At 38.5% G+C, this 19,614-nt stretch overlaps 1 protein-coding gene across 2 annotated transcripts in view; it reads right to left on the reverse strand.

Annotated features, from left to right (window-relative positions):
* Positions 1–2,492: 2,492 nt before the first annotated feature.
* LOC119646233 (putative fatty acyl-CoA reductase CG5065) overlaps positions 2,493–19,614 on the reverse strand; it is a 62,785-nt gene continuing 45,663 nt past the window's right edge. Inside the window, exons 5-9 of one of the 2 annotated variants that reach the window (XM_038046622.1) lie at positions 3,796–3,994; positions 3,417–3,656; positions 3,222–3,353; positions 2,930–3,055; positions 2,493–2,860 (exon numbers count right to left, since the gene is read on the reverse strand). In XM_038046622.1, the coding sequence (XP_037902550.1) occupies positions 2,743–2,860; positions 2,930–3,055; positions 3,222–3,353; positions 3,417–3,656; positions 3,796–3,994 (815 nt within the window). In that variant the 3' untranslated portion in view covers positions 2,493–2,742. Of the gene's footprint in view, positions 2,861–2,929; positions 3,056–3,221; positions 3,354–3,416; positions 3,657–3,795; positions 3,995–4,545; positions 5,046–5,109; positions 5,236–5,309; positions 5,442–5,844; positions 6,085–6,171; positions 6,371–19,614 lie in introns of those variants that run through there. The other variant, XM_038046623.1, reaches the window with a different exon arrangement.

Genomic DNA, 19,614 nt, shown 5'->3' on the forward strand with positions numbered 1-19,614 from the left:
GCAGTATTACATATCAAGGTAATGCTGAAGCACGGCTTACTTTTTGTTTTATTTTTTGCTTTTTTTTTCTGTGATTGCATAAGTCTAATATGGCCCCCCGTTCGGTTTCGATTATGGCCTCCGGGGGCCATAATCGATGTTTGAAACACAAAAGTATTAAAGATTGCTGTATTGTTTGCTATAGATGCCCCGGAACAGCATTATGTTAACCGTAGCCAAAAAGAGGAAAACATGGAACCCGGAACAAATGAAAAAAGCTATAGATGCAGTCAGGAGTAAGACGATGGGTTACAAAAAAGCCGTAAAAATGTTTGGCGTACCGAGGACTACATTAAGAAGGTTGGTGCACGATCTAGGAGAGTCTGAAAAAATTGTTGAAAAACCGCTAGGCAGGAAAACTGTACTTCCACCTAATATAGAAAAGAAACTCGTGGAGTATATTCTTCTAATGGAAGCGAAATACTATGGTCTAACACGAATAGATGTTCGGCGAATGGCCTATCGGTTAGCTTTGAAAAATAACATACCCAACAATTTTACAAAGGAAATAGCAGGGCGTTCGTGGTTAGACCTTTTTCTACGAAGACACAAACACCAACTTTCTTTAAGGAAACCATTAGGAACATCTTTTGCCTGTGTTCAAGGCTTTTTTTGAGATTTTGAAGGCGGAAATGGAAAAAATTCGATACCCTCCTGATCGCATTTTCAACGTTGACGAGACCGGGCTGACAATCGTTCAATCTAAAGTTCCTCAAATAATTGGGAAAAAAGGCAAAAAACAAATAGGTGCTTTAACTGCTGCGGAACGAGGATCATTGATAACCGTGGTTTGCTGTATGAATGTTTCCGGGTTTTTTATACCACCCATGATGATTTTCCCCAGAAAAAATTATTCCGATATACTTATGAAAGGAGCTCCGCATGGTGCTATCGGCAAAGTCCACCCATCCGGCTGGATTCAAACGAATTTATTCACCGATTGGTTTCGTCATTTTCTTTCTAAAACAAATCCAACTAAGGAGTCGCCTGTACTGTTAATACTTGACGGGCATTACAGCCACACTCGTAACATTGAACTTCTGGAGTTAGCTCATGAGAACTATGTAACAATAGTTACTCTTCCACCTCACACCACGCATAAATTGCAGCCCCTGGATAAAACCTTTATGGGGGCACTAAAAACCTATTATAGTGAAGAAATCCGAAATTTCTTGTTGCATTCCGATCGGTTGCTTAAACCCTACGATATCGCCGAATTGTTTGGTCGAGCCTATCTACGAAGCTCAACAGGAGAAATCGCTGCAAATGGATTTCGCGTCACCGGAATCTACCCCTTTAATCCGCAGATTTTTTCTGACGCAGATTTTTTAGCAGAAGCTCAAGTTTATAACGATGAAAACACTTCCGAAAACCGCCCAGGGAGCAACACACAGGAAAATTTGACTGCATCGCAAAGAGATGAGTTGTTGCATCATCAGTTAAACATCATAGTTTCACCAGAAATTATTCAACCAATACCAAAACCTAAAAATAAAACTTCGAATCGAGGGCGAAAACGTACCACACCAAAAGTACTCACTTCTTCTGCATATAGAACACACCTGGCAGGTACATCAAGTGCTTCAGATGGAAATCAGAATCCTGACAATATCCAAAGTCGTAGCCGTGGAGGGAAAACCACTGTCTCAGATGAAAATCATTTAGACACACAATCCGACAGCTTCGACGAAGGACCTTCAAATGATAAAATACCAACGAGCTTAGATGCAGAATGCTTATTTTGTGATGCAAGGTATTCAAATGACCAACAAGGGGAGGAGTGGATTCAATGCCAGGGATGCAATTTATGGGCTCATTGCGTTTGTGCGGGAAACGAAGGAGATTATTATATTTGCGATTTTTGCCGATAACTTTATTTTATATGTATTTTATCTTGATTTCGTTTTTATTATGTTCATTATTATTTTTTTATTAATGGATTTACTTAATTTTAAGAAAAGAAGGTAATTTATTGTTTATTTTTTACTTAATTGTTAAGTTTTGGAGAATATTTTTTAAAGAATTTTTCATACTTCCAATATGGCCCCCTGGGTGCCATATTACCCACACTTTACATCAAACCCAAAATTTTGGATACGTCGAAATATACGATTTTGTTAAAAATATATGGAATTTTATCATGTTTTTTCCTTACGAATCAATGACCAGGAGAATATTGAAATGCATAGCACATGAAACTTGACATGCCGATCTTCATTTTTCTTTTCATGCTCGAAAAACAAAAGGGGGGCCACATTTAGACCTTCTCCTCTAATCATTTATTCCAAATTGCAGTTCAAAAGCCATAATTGTTGGTAGTATACGCTAGAAATATATTCACAGATTGCACCATATTGTTTTTCAAGACGGTTACATCTTATAATGAACGGTTGAATTTCGTAGGGATAATCCTTATAATGAAGAATAGTGGGAAAAATACAATAAAAATACAATCTATATAAACAACTTTTAATAACAAACCATACAAAAAGTGATGTCAACACTGTACAAACACCATACAATATCTTAAGTACCGCAAAAGTTGGGTGCATAGGTATCTATGGTAATTACAATTAATTCCTATAACTATGTTTTCTTCTCCCTTATTCTATGCGCAAGTTCATTTGTTTTTCACAGTCTCAAAGTCTTTACTATATAACCAAATATCCATCAGGTAAGTGCCTTCGCCCTTTTCTCTAAACTTCACTTTGCTAATCCAAAAGATTCCAGCATTACGTCAAGAAGACCAGTTCGCGAGAAGATGAAGTAAAGAAGAAAGCCAAGGAGTAAAGTTTTTACGGTCCTATCCAAGATGTACAAACTGAAGGAAAAATGTTATATAATATATTCTTAATTGAAACCAAAAATTCAAGATCAAATATTTTCTTACGCTTTCAGCTGTTTGCGGGCTTTTGGGAGAGTCGAAAGAGGTTCTTTCATTATGTACTGACGACCTCCTAAGATACCAACTTTTAGGTATTCCTCATCGTCAATGGAATCAGTATCCATGTTGAATCTATCGTTCAGAAAAACGAAACAATTCAAAAGATGTTAGTACTCAGAATTAGAAATTTATCATCTCAAGAATTTATTTTTTTTGGCAAAATTCATAATTTATAACTACCAAGTATCTCTGGTTTACGCAGAGGTTCTAAAATGTACGGGCATAGCCGATAACCTACATTTTCTTCTCTTTTTCCGATAGATTCGTATATAACTTTTCATAGTTTTCTGATTTGAAATCCCAAGCACGTGTTGTGAAAAATTGCAAAACATCTAAACCTGTTGAAATTCGGGTTTGAACTCGCACCATGCTAAAAGAGCAAAAAATAAAAGGTAGCCATCACTCAGGAATTAAAATACGGTCATTCACTTACAATCGTTTCTGGCCCGCACATAATAGCAGAAAATCAATTAAATAGGCTGGCAACCAATGGAAGAGGATGACGTTGATTGTATGATAGAGTTTCGATGTGGTTATACCCCCATCTGGGTACCAAACCCCTGCTTCGAAAGGATATTCATAGCCAAGCTTTTTGCCCAAATTCATTACCGTTTCCCAGGGTAGCTTCTTTTTTTCTGCGCATGTTATATTGTAAACAGGAATTTGTTCGGGCCTGAAAGTGAACAATTGCATTCAAAAATACTTTCGCTTGCTGTTGATAATTAACGTAAAAGGATGCGGATTATAAAAAGCATGCAAAAAGGCAAATGGTTGAACTATGAGCAACGGAAAAACGATATTTTTTTCTATACTTTGGATTGGCTGTAGCTGTTTCGAAGGCAATAACTATCAACCCGTTAATTGCATAATCGACGGGTATCACTTCAGATTTGTATTGACCATCGCAAAGCATAGACCGAATAACCCCTTTAGCAGCTCCAATCATCAAACCGGTTGGTCCGTTCAAGTTGTCCACCCATCCTGGTAAGGGTTCGTAAGCAGCTGGCGAAACTGTAAGACACGCATGACAAATGTTTGTTATTATTCCAAAAGCGAATCTTCAATCTTAATTCTAGTGTTGTCTATTTGTAATATATAGAGCTTAGCTTTGATCCTTTATTTATGCTCGTATACGCATTTATTGATGAGTTGAGGCGTTGTTTCACCTAATCCTATTAAAAGACCTGCAAGCCCATTTTTCAATAAATCAATTTGCCATCTTTAACTTTGTAACTACATAACTAAAAGAAATAAATTGAAAGCGGAACAATATCCTTCCTTATTTGCTTAGAAATATTCTCATTTTATACAAACAATGATTCTCCCATAGTAATGGAGGCATTTATATGCCTGGGGCCATTAACAAACCTATATTGAGCGTTTAAGTAAAATTATAATAATTAAAATTAAAATATTCCAGCCTTCTCCTTTTTACTTTAATAAAAATCAATTCTTTCAGCAAATATGAGTATTTAGATAGTTAAAGTAGGAGACAGTCAACAACTTCCCGCAAAAGATACAACCGCTTATATTCTGATGATAAAATTAAAATCTGTTAGAACTTCACCGAGGACAGCTCGGACTCGAGCAACTTTATTCGTTTTGAAGGCATTGTTACAGAAATTAATTTAAATAAACAACGGAACACAATTATATTTAGATGCAGCTATCTCGAAAGGAAGTCGTATGCAATGCTTTTTTTGGATTCAATGGCAAAATTTTGCGCTCTATGACCTAGAACTTCAGTTTCAAGCTTGATTAACTTAGTCCATACTGCAAACACGATGCCAAACTAATTTGGATGGTAACATCTTATCTTCCTTGGTTCTACTTAATCCGGATAAGTTCTAATAAAAGTAACACTACATATATTCCAAACACCAGTAACAGTGTGTTCCTTATGTAAAACTCGACTAAAATAAGAATGCATCCATTAAACTAATAACAACGAGTCAATTCCACAGAATGAAGCCTTCAATTGAACCAGGTGAGTTTCGATGAAACCAAGTAGACCAAAATAGTCCCGATAAAAATTTTAACTAGCAAATCAATGATATAAAATCTAGAAAAAATAAATGGAATGAAAATATTTAACTGGTCCCACGTTGTAAGCAGAACTTCCTTACATTCGCAATTGCAGCCGGGCTCTGGGTAACGTGGAGAGCGGTTCCTTCATAATATAGAGCCGACCGCCCAGAATTGCTCTTTTCAGATATTCCTTGTCATCCGCAGCATCCATGTCCATACTAAATCTAGAATGTCAACATGTTGAAGGGGAATCGCATTTAATCACGCGCATTCTTTGTCATATTTCAATTGCATTTACATCTTTCTATCCTTCGGTCCCAGGTTCTTAAACAAACGTTCATAGTTCTCCGATTTGAAGTCCCACGAATGCATGGTAAAAAATTGAAGAAGAGTCAGACCGAGTGCAATTCGTTTTTGTACGCGAATCATGCTAAATCGGAAAGGGTAATTTCAGGTTATTCAGCCATAGTGAAAAATAATGTTCAGAAAACTTCACGGTAGATAGATGCTCCAAACTGGATTTTCTACTCTGAGTTAAGCAAGGGCCAATTAAACCTTTTTCAAACCATTTTCAATGTGGCTCCCAATAAATGAATTTTCGCAAATTTTGAGATCCAATTGTTTCTGTGTCGACTAGTATCCAGAATACTTGTCGAGCGGATTAGGTACCATTAATTTCAATATTCCCAGATAGTAAAATACAAAATTTCGTGGAACAAGCTCTTACGAAACTCAGAATTATTTTGTACACATATATATTTATATGTACTTTTGCCAATCGAAATTTCCATGAGCGTTTCCCGGCCTTTAGTCGAAAATCTTAAATAACTTACAAGCGCTTTTGCCTTATACAGAGCAGAATGAAATCGATGAAATACGCTGGTAGCCATTGGAACAATATCACATTAAACATGTGTAAAAATTTTGACGTTGTCACACAACCATTCGGATACCAGATCCCAATTTCACATGGATATTGGTAGGCTATTTTTTTACCCGTCTCGATGATTGTATTCCATGGCAACTTCTTTCGTTCCGGTATAGTGATATTGTAAACAGGAACCTCTGCTGCTCTGAAAATGCATGATTGAGGAACTTTTAGGTGGAAATATCACCATAGCATTGGTGTATATTTTCGCAAAATCAAAGGATGCTTATACTTTTCTTCGCGCATGGCAGTTTCATAAGCTATAATAATTAGACCATTGATGGCATAGTCGACTGGGATCACTTCAGATTTAAGCGTAACGTCGATCAGCATGGACCGAATAACACCTTTCGCTGCGCCCAAAATTAGACCAGTTGGCCCGTTCAAGTTGTCGACCCACCCAGGAACGGGTTCGAAAGCCGACGGTGCAACTGTAGACGATATCAATCGATATTTAAATCGTACATTCAGAAAAGAGTGTTGAAACCCATGTCCACGTGAACTATTTATTTGAACTATTTGGCCAAGCCACCGTTAGTGTTCACAGTTGGTTTGAAACGTAGTTCCAATGTTTTTACTTTAAGTTTGTTTAGATACTCTTTCTATTTAAGAACTAGCGAAACACTGTATATCATATTTACAAGTTCCATCTGACCTTTGAAGATTTTTACAGAAATTTTTGTAGAAATTTATAACTACAGACGCCCCAAATTTGTTTCCATTTCGGAGTGTTTTTCTAAATTTAATTAAAAGCAAATTCTATGAACGAATCAGGTGTATCAAAAAAAGATAATGTGCATCAAATATTTTGACTAGATTCACATTTTGTTAAATTATTCCAGAAAATGTTAATTTTTATTTTTACACGAAAATGTTAATATTTATTTTAATATTTTTTTTATTTTTTATATACATTAATTTTAATATTTCTCATTATTATAATTATTTTTAAATCAAAATACCGAAAAATGCATAAATAATTCCTGAAATTATTATAAAAAATAAGAAATTTCCGCTAAAATAATTGGCAAACTGAACCATAATCGTTTCTCTGAGTGAAATTATGCGGTGTTTCCAACGATTAATTAATTGAAATAAAAATAAATAAATATTTATTTGTTATTCTTTTTCAGGACCTAGATACAAGTTTTTAGCCATAATTATAATATCATAGTATATAGTATAGATTTAGAATAGTATAAATAGAACCTTAATGTCTACATATGAGCAAACTTGTTAGCACTGAAGAAGTGAACAAGTGGTTCCCGAAATATCGGTTTATGCAAGAATAAATATCCACACCAACGAAAAAAAACAACAAATTTTTATTATTTCAATTAAATAATCGTTTTCTCGCATGCCACCAAACAAGTATTTATGGGAGCTATCCATTCAAAATTCAATTCAAAATCTTAGCTTACCATTTCAATTGACAACTCAGTCATATGAAAATGATGTAAAGATACAGTGACAAAGTTATTTGAAGTTTCTTAAAAATTATTGATAATTATGGTTCGAATAAACATAGGGAACCAAAAAGGAAAGTAACAAAGCTTATGGATTGCCAATTGGACAAAGTGCTTGCAGTCAATTAAAACTGAATCGCAGTTAAATGTTTTAATGTCGATCTTTCAGCGTGTAATTAAGCGCTTTCCACATAAAGTTTGTCAAAAAATTATTTGTCTACTTACCTTTTCCATGATTAGCTCAGGATTCTCATAACTAAATAAAAAGGACAATATTCACTTCATGTCCACAATTTTTCTCTATTACCTATTCTTTATCTCTCTCTATCTCTATAGTAAAATCAATCTATAGTAAAATGAAAAATAAACACTTCACCGTTATCTGGTAATATTTCAAGAGAAAATGTAAAGAAGACGAATACTTTTTTGATGTGTAATACTGGTGATTATTTTGTATTTTTGGTTTTTCTTTATAAACATGGAGTGAAATGCCAATTTTTCATTTTATTTCTAAAGAATAGATAATAGAGAGAAATTGAGGACTTGAACGGAACATTGTCCTTTTTATTTAGTTATGAAGACCCTAAGTTAATCACGGAAAAGGGAAGCAGATGAATATTTTTTTGACCCATTGTATCGGAGAGCCAAATCTTGTCAGCGTACTTTGACCAATGTTATTTTTCTTCTTAAGGGGGTCATTCCGTGTGAAGGACGTTTTTTTGGCTTTTTTTGTAATTTTTTTGTGAAGAACTGGATAAAGATACAAATGCGAATTTTTGACCATAGATTTATTAATATCTTGAGCGTGCGTAATTTTTCCCCCCCGATAGCATAGTTGGTTATTGAAATACAGGCCATCTCCAAAAGAAGGTGTTTTTTTCTGCTGCCACGCTAGAGGGCGCTGTGATCATCTTAAGAAAAAAAGTAAACGGCATTTTAACGTTAAGTTCGCAGTACCACCAACCAAGGTTGTCGACGAAACCGTGGTTAATATCGAGGCGGGTATAAAATTCTTGGATAACAAAATCAAAGATGCAATTCGTACGGGTCTAACTAAAATCATTCGGAATAACGCGCCGTTAAAGATTTGTAAACGCGATTTAAAAACAATACGTGAACTTCGTGATAAACCGCTATACTTTCTCAAGGCGGACAAAAGGAACAACGTCGTCGTCATGGAAAAAACTAAGTATGACCAGGCTGTTTTTCGAAAATTGGAGAGTGGAAACTTCTTCGAACTAAGGAACAACCCACTGCCCGAATCCATCAAAAGGGTCGATCGAGCGTTGAAGGAAGCTAGTGTGGTATTGCCGAATATTGGGCGACTTCGAATGCCTAATCCTGCGCTTCCAAGAATCAGATGTCAACCAAAGATCCACAAGGAAGGAGATGAAATGCGAGAAATCATTGCGGACTCGAACTCACCGACGTACAACATAGCCAAGTGGTTGATTAATGAGTGCCAGAACCTTGGGACGACGAATAGTAAGTACTCAATTGCTAACTCCCATGAGTTATCATAATAGAGAAGCTGCAACGCATTGAGAGGATGGGTGATGACAAGGTGATGGTGTCGTTCGATGTAAAGGCATTGTTTCCCAACACACCAGGGAAAGAGTCAATTTTCAAACTCGAGAGATGGCTGAACCAGTTTGAATCTGGCCCGAAATGGAGAAGAAAAGTTCGCATCTATGCTAACCTTGCCAGGCTCTGCATGAACGAAAACTATTTTACATTTCGGGACAGATTCTACAAAACTACTTCGGCAGTAGCGATGGGGAACCCCCTCTCGCCGTTACTCACTGAAAGGTTCATGTCATCAATTAAAGAAGAAATTGAATCGAGGGGAATAATGCCTAAAGTATGGTTTAGGTATGTAGACGACGTATTTGCGATCGTTAGAAGGGACGGCATAGACATGGTCATTTCCTCTATAAACAAGATTCATAATAAAATAGAGTTTACACTAGAGGTAGAAAAGGATGGGGTTCTACCTTTCCTGGATCTAAATGTCGTCAACTCTAACGGAAAGCTTGAGTTCGAGATATACTGTAAGCCTACAGCAACGCAGAGAACGATACCGGTAACTTCACATCACACATCTTCCCAAAAAATGGCTGCCTATAATTGCATAATTCACCGACTGATCACATACCCTCTTTCAGAATACGGTTTCAATAAGGAACGACAGTACATTATTGACACCGCTATTAAAAATGGGTATAATTCTCAGACCATAGAGAAATTGATTGGAAGCAAAGTCAGGCAACATAATAGGCAGCAGAAGGAGTAACCACCAGACGAATAAGTATCCCATATTCCTACCTATTTAACAACATCAGGAATTGGGTAAAAAAGTACCAACTGGAAATTGTAGGTTCGAGTCGATCGTCCACCTTGCGGAGTTTACTGGGAGGCATTAAGGATCCTTTGGTAGCGGAAGAAAAAAGCGGGATTTACCGAATAACGTGCAGCGACTGCAATAAAATATACATAGGACAAACGAAACGCCTGATAACGACGAGATTTAATGAGCACATCAAGGAAGCTGCAAATTGTGTTTGGAAACAAAAGTCGTCCATAAGGTCATCAGTGGCAGCGCACATATTTGAAGAAGCCCATATCATTCAACGTGATAACCTTGAACTCTTGCGGCATACAAACCGATCGACAACTTTGGAATTGATGCCAAAAAAAAATTCGATTCTGCGAATCCGACACACGGGATGACCCCCTTAACTTTTCCTAAAATTACAGATTATTTTCCCAGATGAACAAAAAAATCGATTTGAATTTGAATCTGGTCCTAGGATGGTGTACTCTAACGAGACTTAAGGAGAAAGATATCTGTAACCGGTGCAGAAAACTCCGATTTTTTTCGGCTACATATGTAATCTCACGTATAATAAATCTTGAAAAATTTAAATCGAAATTCCAAACAATTTTGAAGTTATAACCTTCGAAGTGTCTGGGCTTCTACTGGGGAGTGAGTTCAGACCTTTTTATAATCTCTTACCTTCTGACTTGTTTTTGAACTATTAACTATTATATACACAGATGTATAGATGCTCACAGAATTGAAGGCCGAATCATCCAGGGGTTATTCCCCCAGCAAGAGGAGAGTACCGACACATTCCAACCACCTCTGAATGTGGCGGCAATTCCGCCAGTCACCAGAGACGAGCTGTTGGATATCTGCGGTAGAATAGGAGACAATAAAGCGCCGGGCCTGGACGGAGTACCGAATAAGGCCCTTAAGCTTGCCGTGAAATCCAGACTGGACATGTTCGCTGAGTTGTTCGAAGCGTGCATGTCCGAGGGGATATTTCCAGCGGCATGGAAGCGGCAGAAGTTGGTACTTCAATTCATTCGACCAATTGAATCTAATACGGAAATCTTTAGCGAAGGTTGGTATTCCGGCCTATCTCGCTGCTATCGTCGATAGTTATTTAACTGAAAGGAGGCTCTGGTATGACACCGATGACGGACCCCAGGAGTACGTTGTTTCCGCGGGTGTCCCGCAGGGCTCCGTATTGGGCCCACTACTGTGGAACATCATGTACAACGATGTATTTAATCTTCCCCTTCCGGGGGAAGCCACAGTGGTGGGTTACGCTGACGATATAGCGCTGGTTGTTGTCGCAAAGCATCTCGAAGATGCTGAGTTATACTCAAGTGGGGCAATCGGTGTTGTTAAAAGTTGGCTAAAGAGCTCTGGTCTCACCTCACCCGATTGTCCAAATTGCAATGGAGTTCCAGAGGACCCAGAGCTTGGATTCTTCCACTGTCCGAGATTTGTGGAAGAAAGGAGGAATCTAGAGGAGACTCTAGGGGAAGTGCTGGTACCAGAAAATCTGGTGCCGACAATACTAGCACATCATGAGAATTGGGATGCGGTAAATTCCATGATCGCATCTATCCAAAATAAACTGCGAAAAGCAGAGGAGAGGAGAAAAACGCGGTCACGTGCGCCGCGTATAGAAGAAAGGTGACAAAGCTAGAAAGCTGACTCCGCCCCGTGATGTAATACCTTATGGTGGTTCCGCGGGGCAGGGAGGGAGTCGGGGGTGGTTTTAGTGGGTAAAAATCCCACACGCTGGTGTGTCCAGACCAGTGTCTTTTTGAAGATTTCCACCTCCTCAACAAAAAAAAAAGACAGACAGTAAACCGATTTTAATAAGGTAGGGGGCAAAAAAGACTAATAACGCCTCTCAATGAACGATATGTTCAACACCAAATCAACAAAGAACTCAAAAAGTCCATAAACAACCTGATCCGCAAACCTATTTCTGAGGAAACGATACGAGGAACGCTTCGGAATCACTACTTTAATGGAAGAGTTTCTCGTAGAAAGCTATTCATTTCCAAAGTTAATAGGAAGAAAAGAGTCCAATTCGTTAAAATAAAAGTGAATCACAGTTTCGACTTTTGGAAAAATGTAATTTTGAGCAGTGAAAGTAAATTTAATGTATTTGCCTCTTATGGGAAGCAAATAGTTTGGAAAAAAGCAAATACAACCCCGAACAGGAAAAAATTATCAGCAACAGTAAATCATGGTGACGGCGAAATTATGGTTTGGGGGTATATGGCTGCTAATGGAGTCGAAAATTTGGAAATTATCGATGCAATTGGATGGGCCAGTATAAATATTACATATATTAAAACATAATTTGAACCCTAGTGCTGCCAAATTGAATGTACAGGACGTGTATTGATAAGACAACGATCCCAAGCATGCGGCGCTCAACCTTAAGCTCTGGTTGCTGTACGACACCCCGAAACAACTCAAAACTCCCCAATGTTCACCGGATCTTAAGCCAATTGAACATTTGTGGTGTCATTTTTGAAAAAAAAAACTACCCGCGAAGTATCCATCACTAACAAAATATGTTAAACAAGTCGGGAAGCCGGAAGCTTGACGCTTCAGGTATAAAAGGTTTTGTGTTTCCCTATGTGAGGAGCATAACGTAGTTCTCCATTGGCTTATAGCATTGACCCGAGATATTGAAATCGCTCAGTTCTGGGCAGGTTACTGCCATTGCCAGAACGCTCAGTTCTGGGCAGGTTACTGCCATTGCCAGAACTGAGCGATTTAAATATCTTGAAGGGCAGGTTACTGTAATTGCCAGAACTCAGCGATTTAAATATCTCGAGTCAATGCTATCTTCCAATGGAGAACTGCGTAATGAAATTGTTTCACGCATTAATACAACCTGAATGAAGTGTCATTCCCCAACTGGTGTTCTTTGTGATCGACGTATCAGCGCACGTCCCAAATCTAAAATTTACTGCAATGTCGTCTGTCTGCCGCTCTCTATAGTTCTGAGAGTTGGCCAATTATAAAGGACAATGAACGGCGTCTTGTGGTAATGGGGACGAAGATGTTGCATTGCACTGGTGGCGTGAGACGTTTTGATTACGTCAGAAATGAGAATATCCGCGATCGAGATGGGTTTGCATCGATCGTGGAAAAACTGCAAGAGAGGCGTTTTCGATGGTGTGGTCACGTAATTCACGCTAAGGAGAATTCAACAACCAGTATTGGTCAGAACATCGAAAGCAATGGTAAGCAACCAAAAAGCCGGCCAAAAAAATGGTCGCATGATACACAGGATGGGGATTGGAAGGTATCGCGATTACATCCTGATCTGGCATTTGATAAAGTAAAATGACAAAACCGATTACGACGAGCCGACCCCGCTTGTGAAGGCTGAAAAAAAAGAAGAAGATGTGAGGAGCGATTAGCCTGACAGTTCCGTGTCACATAGTTAAAAATTCTATTGGCCTCTATTTTTTAGAAAGTAATTTAAATAAATGATTTGATGGAAAGCACTGTATTGAAATAGTCAACCTCATACGCTTCACACTCTGAGTTTAATATTATTAGCAAATACCAACAATTTAACCAACATCAAATATAAAAAAGGGCTAGGGAGAATTTGATTTTTCTTGAATGGAATTTTAATATTTCACTCGAATGTCAATTATTCTCGTTAATTATGACGTCAGCATCTTATTTGTATGGCTTAGAATGCTGTTAATTAGCACGAAATTGATAAGTTTGAACTGCTATAACTTTCCCATTAATAGTTGGATTTTCATGAAACTTGGCATGTCTATGCACGAGGCTGTCCTCTATGTCGGTGCAAAATTTAGTACACTTAGGATGAACTTAAAGGGAGTTTTTTAGTCAATTTCTAAAAGTTGATAATGTAGTATTAGTAAATTTTTTGAGCAGATACTGGAATGGGACATCTCTCGAAGATTAGATTTTACATAAGTGTTTTACCCAAAATCTTAAAAAGGGCTGCAGATAAATAGATTCTTCATAAATACGACTTTAATATTCCACGCGAATGTTAATTATTGCGGGTAATTATGACGTCAGCATCTGATTTGCATGGCTTTGGAAGCGGTAAATTCGCGCGAAATTGCTAAATTTGAACTGCTATAACTTTGGCGTTAATTGCCAGATTTCCACGAAATTTAGCGCGTATATATGAAATATTGTCCTCTATGCTGATACAAAATTCGGAAGTTCTAGGATGAATTTAAGGGGGGTTTTTCAGTAAATTTCTAAAAAGTAGTAATATACTATGAGTAAGTTTATTTGAGCAGATACCGGGATGGGACATATTTTGAGGCCTAGATTTCATCTAGGCGCACCACCCTGATTTTTTTTCGGATTTTAAGATGGGGCAGTTTCCGAAAATGAGTCCTGTCTCACTTCAAGTGCGTACATTTTGCCTCCTTACTCACGCACTTTGCAATTTATGCCAAAACTAATATCGGAAAGTACAAATCGTGACCTTTCATTTGATACCCTACATGTATGGGGAGCCCCCCTTTAGACTCCACCTAAATTTATGCCACTCGCTGTATGCGTGGGATTTCATAGCTCCCATCTGTCCACCAAATTTCGCTCGGATCGGTTTAGCGGTTTTGGAGAAAAATGCGTGTGACAGACAGACAGACAGACATTGAATCGATTTTAATAAGGTTTTATTTTACACAAAACCTTAAAAACGTAATCCTTCAAGAATGGAAGAAAAATACGTCTAATACTACGAAAAAGTTAGTCGAAAGTATGCCCAGAGAATTGCAAGCAGTGATAGATGACCGACGATTCCCAACCAAGTACTAAAAGGACAACAAGTCTGAAATATTACAGATTTAATTCCTTTGTGCTTTCAATTTTATGTTGCATATTTTTTTGTTCAGACTCTTTATATCGTATATATATGTAAATGAAATAAATTTTTTTTTATTATGTTATTAAGAGGAAAAATATTGCTTTTGGTTCAAATTTAAAGACGCTAAAAATTAACGAAGCTAAGTTCCACACCAATTCGGCATTCAGTTTGCGACCTCCTTGAAACAAGTACAAATCTTACTGCCATTTTTTTTTTCTTAAGACAAAAACGAAAAATCTCATTTAAATACACCTAATTAAGACCAGATTATTCAAAATATTTAAAACATAACATTTCTACGAAAAAAAAAATTCTGAAAATTGACTTGGTTATGGCTGTTTACAGGTACCTTTGCCCTTAATATATTTGATTGCATGAAGCGGAATTTTAAAAGTTCCAATCTTATTATTTAGGAAATTGAATTTCCAATGCAATAATAAATAAATAAAATAATAATAATAACAATGCGCATATGCATTTCTTGAGTGATCATAGAATTTGTTTTAAATTAAATCTAGAAGAACAGACCAAAACGGAAAAAAAATTTGCTGCGCTATAATGGTACAAAAGAGTTTATTTTTGTATGTACATATTCTGGCATTCTAATATAATTTTACAATGCATAAAATATCTCATCATACAATTCTTAAAAATCTAAAACAACCACACAAGACAACACTCTACAATCAAACTGGTAAACATAATTTAATGGATGTCAAACCCATTACCATGGCTAAGTATATACATTTATACAAGAACAGTCAAGTAAGCTGAATTCATTTTCAATGTATGAAGGAAGCTAGCTTCCATAATCTTAAATCAAAACTTTGGTCAAAAACGCGATGGTTGAACGTCAGTTCCTCGAGTTCGTTACCTCGGGTTCTGTTTTGCACAAATTGCAGCTCCCCCTGAAGTTTTGGCACGAACTACTTCTGCAACGAGAGCCAGATACAGACATTCAAGAGAAGCTCAACGATGTTAACATCTTTTTAAGTGCCTAGGGCCGCTAGGGACATAGATCAGGGACGCCGGGAATACCCCGAAGTTTGAGGGAGTACAGAAAAAGATCTCCTCGTCCGCAGAAAGTATAATAGCTGAGGGACAATATCACCTTAACAACCCACTTTTCACTATCATTGCAGCTAAAGTCGTTGAGCTGCCTGAATTTATAAAAAATAAGCACAACGCCTAGCTTCTTGGCTAGGGCCACATCAGATGAGTTCCTTGCAAACCTGGGTCTGATAGGGCGATCAGACCTTGAGCGCTCGAGGCCGGCCCTTCCCAAAGGTCTAACTTAGATTAGCCCGACGCGGAGAACCACAACCACCACATTGAGTTAAAAGATATAAAGATACCGAATTTCATAGTAAGCTGAACAGACATGGAGAGCATGAAACCAGTCCTGAACCTGCCCCACATAGAACAAAAATCTTAACTGGAGGCAAAGTTCCGTGAAAAGAGCAACTCATTAAGGCTAGCATGCCCCGTCAGGAGGAAACCCATCTCGAACTTGAAATCTACGATAGAACTTCCTCTGACAAATACATTTTATGTACACATATGTGGCCTAATCTTTCTCGCATTCGTTTCATCTAACCTGCCACTTAACACTCTCATCTAACATCCTTTTGACCACAAGCGGTCCTAAACCCTCCACCTGATCAGCACTAGCTAAATTCGTTTGCAGTAAATGAAAGACCTGAAAGGAATTTTCATCAGCATCCGGAGCAATTGAAAAGGAAATCTCATGTTGGGACTGAAAAGGGCTGTCAAAATAAGGCTCAAGGATGCCACTGTCAAGTTAAAAGCTCCTGCTTGGGAAGAATATTACGGAACGATCTCAACCGCATGAGATCTCCATCCAGTGCAAGGCGCTAGAGACAGGATCACTTCTAAGGCAAAAATCTACACTACCTTAGAGGGTAAGTCGAAAGTTTATGGTGACACATGGGCGGCGATCGTAAGAAGACCAGCAAAAACATTTGGCGAAAGCACGTAATAGTGCTATTGATCGTTGTTGTCAACACAGTAGGTGTAGATATATTGATACTGATTAGAGTGCGAAAATGAAGCTGAATCAAATCAACGATCGAAAGTGCAAATTGCTATAATACATAAGCGAGCCTATTAGAACGTTTGAGTGATTGATTCGACAGGTTGAGCGGCATTGTGGGCGACCCTCAACCAAGTAAGGCAGTTATTTATGAAGAAATGCGCAACCAGCTTTATTAAATAAAAATAAGCCGTACAATCGTCTATAGAGGCTATTCTTCTCGAAGCCTCACATTGGTAGAATCCAAAGATATCATGGACAGGTTTGTTTGTTTTTAAGGTGGCGATTAGGTTTACATTTGTAGAATTATTCGAGACATGTTTGATAAGTGGGGGTATTTCCAGCATCCTTCGAGGGTTAGGAGTTAGTACGCCAATCCATATGTCTTTTAGACACTATGAGGAAAGTGCTGGAATGAGTAATCGACAATAAATGCTCCCCATTGTGAACCGAAAATTTCACCTACCTAGTCAGATCAACCGTGTATGTCACCAAATTGGTGAACGCTTTGACGTGAAAAAGGTATTGCTAACATGTATTACGCGGCCGTTGCTTACGAAATGCTTTCAATGCAGTAAATTGAATTGAAAATTGATAAAACAAAAGTAGTGCTCATCATGAAGCGCCGAAAGAGGACAGGTTTCCGCATCAGAGTAGGGAATGACATCACTTCAAAACCGGCCATAAGATACCATGTTTTGGCAATAAACTACATATAAGCAGCATGAATGATTATTTCAGGAGGTTCTAGTTCTAGTCGACTTCATTTCCACCACGAGCAAAGTTTTTTTTACTTCTTAGAAACCGATATTTTGAGAATAACCTATTCCATTCCTCAGTGGAAGGTATCCCATGGTAGGATTGATGCGAAATGTCCGAGGTCTGGAATACACCCGTAGGCGGATGAAGTATGCCATTGCTGAAATAACACCAATGGACATTTTGGCCGATGAAATTCGAAAAGGTTCGTTAAATTTACAGACTGACTTTCAGTATCAAGATCTGACAGTTCACTTAAATGCCCTACCTGCGATAATGTCCCGGAAGACACGGAGCACTTTTTCTTTTCACTTCGCAGATTCATGGTGAAAATAATATTCATCTCTTTTATAGACAGTCGCTATTATCATTTGATTTGAATTTCAGTTTATTTTGAAGATCATCTTTTTATCTAGAAGTTATTATTTGTTCAGAGGCATTTATTGACTGCTTCCAAAATCATTCGAGATCCACTATCTACGGTTTGGAGGCATAATGCAAAATCACCCGCCATGCTATTAACATAGTATGCTGGTCCCAAGCCCAGGTAAAGGAGGACGTTTTGAAGCAACGTACTCTGTACTAACCTCAGTAAAACAAAAATAAAATGCTGAGATCAGGGGAAGAGATAAATAGAGTATAGTTGGAGTTATTCCACTATGCTAAACCCTACCTGAACTCTCTTGGTGACAGGTCCCGCGACAGGCCGACCAAGAAAATGCATACAATGTCGTTACAGACATGATGATCGGAACGAATCACAAGCCTCGGAGAAACGCTAGAGCGTCCACCTCAGTCGACGCGCCAGGACGGGCCCCGGTCCTGTCGAGAAATGGGCAAAGGTTCTTGACGCATGGACGGCGTCAGGACGTAAGCAAGTTAGTCCGCACACAACGTTGGTGGTACCAAAAATCTTCATGGTATGGGTTGGTTGGTACCCTAACTGGAAAGACCGAGGAACTCGCAAGAGCCCTTCGGAAAAGGCGCATTGATATCTGCGCACTGCAAGAAACCCGATGGTCTGGTGCCAAAAGCTGCGACATTGAACGCGAATGCGGTAAAAATGGCTACAAACTTCTCTATTTTGGTAACCCACACAATCAATATGGTGTTGGCATTGCCATCTCAGAGGGTTTTCGTGATGCCATTAAAGAAGTCGAACGATTTGACGATCGGCTGATGAAACTCACCATTATATCAGCTGATCGCACTATTCACTTCTTCACCGCGTACGCACCACAGGCAAGTCGACCTGATTCCAAGAAAGATGCCTTCTGGCAACTTATCGATGAAAACACTTGTCACGTGCCTGCTGACGATTATATAATCATTGCCGGCGACCTTAATGGTTATGTGGGTGAAAAGGCAGACGGTAACAGGTACCATGGGGGAAAGGGGTTCGGAGCGCGCAATGAAGGTGGCGAGCGTATAATCGATTTTGCGGACACCCATGACCTTGTACTTATGAATACATGGTTCATCAAACGATTGTCTCATCTTCCAACATTTTATAGTGGGAACAATAAAACGCAAATCGACTATATTCTCATAAGACGTCAACATTTTACCACTGTCACTGATTGCAAAGTCGTTCCCTATGAGACCATCGCACCTCAACATCGTCCGTTGATTGCTGTCCTGCGAATTAAGCCACCGATAAAACGGCGTGAGGAACGCACTGGCCCGCCGCGCATTAAATGGTGGCGATTTGGTGAGAAGAAAGAAGAAACGGTCTCACTCATACGATTGCCGACCATTACGAATGTGGAAGAATCATGGAAACAAATGAAAGACACGATCCACAAAGCGACCTCTGCAACCCTCGGGGTCACCAAGCCGGGTAAGCGGTACATCAACCGAGATACTTGGCTTTGGAATGATGATGTTGAAATGAAGGTCCGTGAAAATAAACGCCTCTACCACAAATTTCTCGACGATAAAACGCCTGCTAATTGGCAAATTTATAAGAATGCCAACCGTGAAGCAAAGAAAGCGATCGCTGTCACCCGAACGAACCATTTCAAAAATCTTTTCGATAAACTGGACACTCGGGATGGCGAGAGAGATCTGTATCGACTTGCTAAAAGCCGTAATGAACGCACACAGGATATCGAACACTTTTGTTGCGTTAATGACAAGAACGGTACTTTGCTTACTAACCGGCGAGCCACAACGGATAGATGGCGAGAATACTTCGAGCAGAT

This window comes from Hermetia illucens, chromosome 1 (genome assembly GCF_905115235.1).
Source record: "Hermetia illucens chromosome 1, iHerIll2.2.curated.20191125, whole genome shotgun sequence".
Lineage (NCBI taxonomy): Eukaryota > Metazoa > Arthropoda > Insecta > Diptera > Stratiomyidae > Hermetia > Hermetia illucens.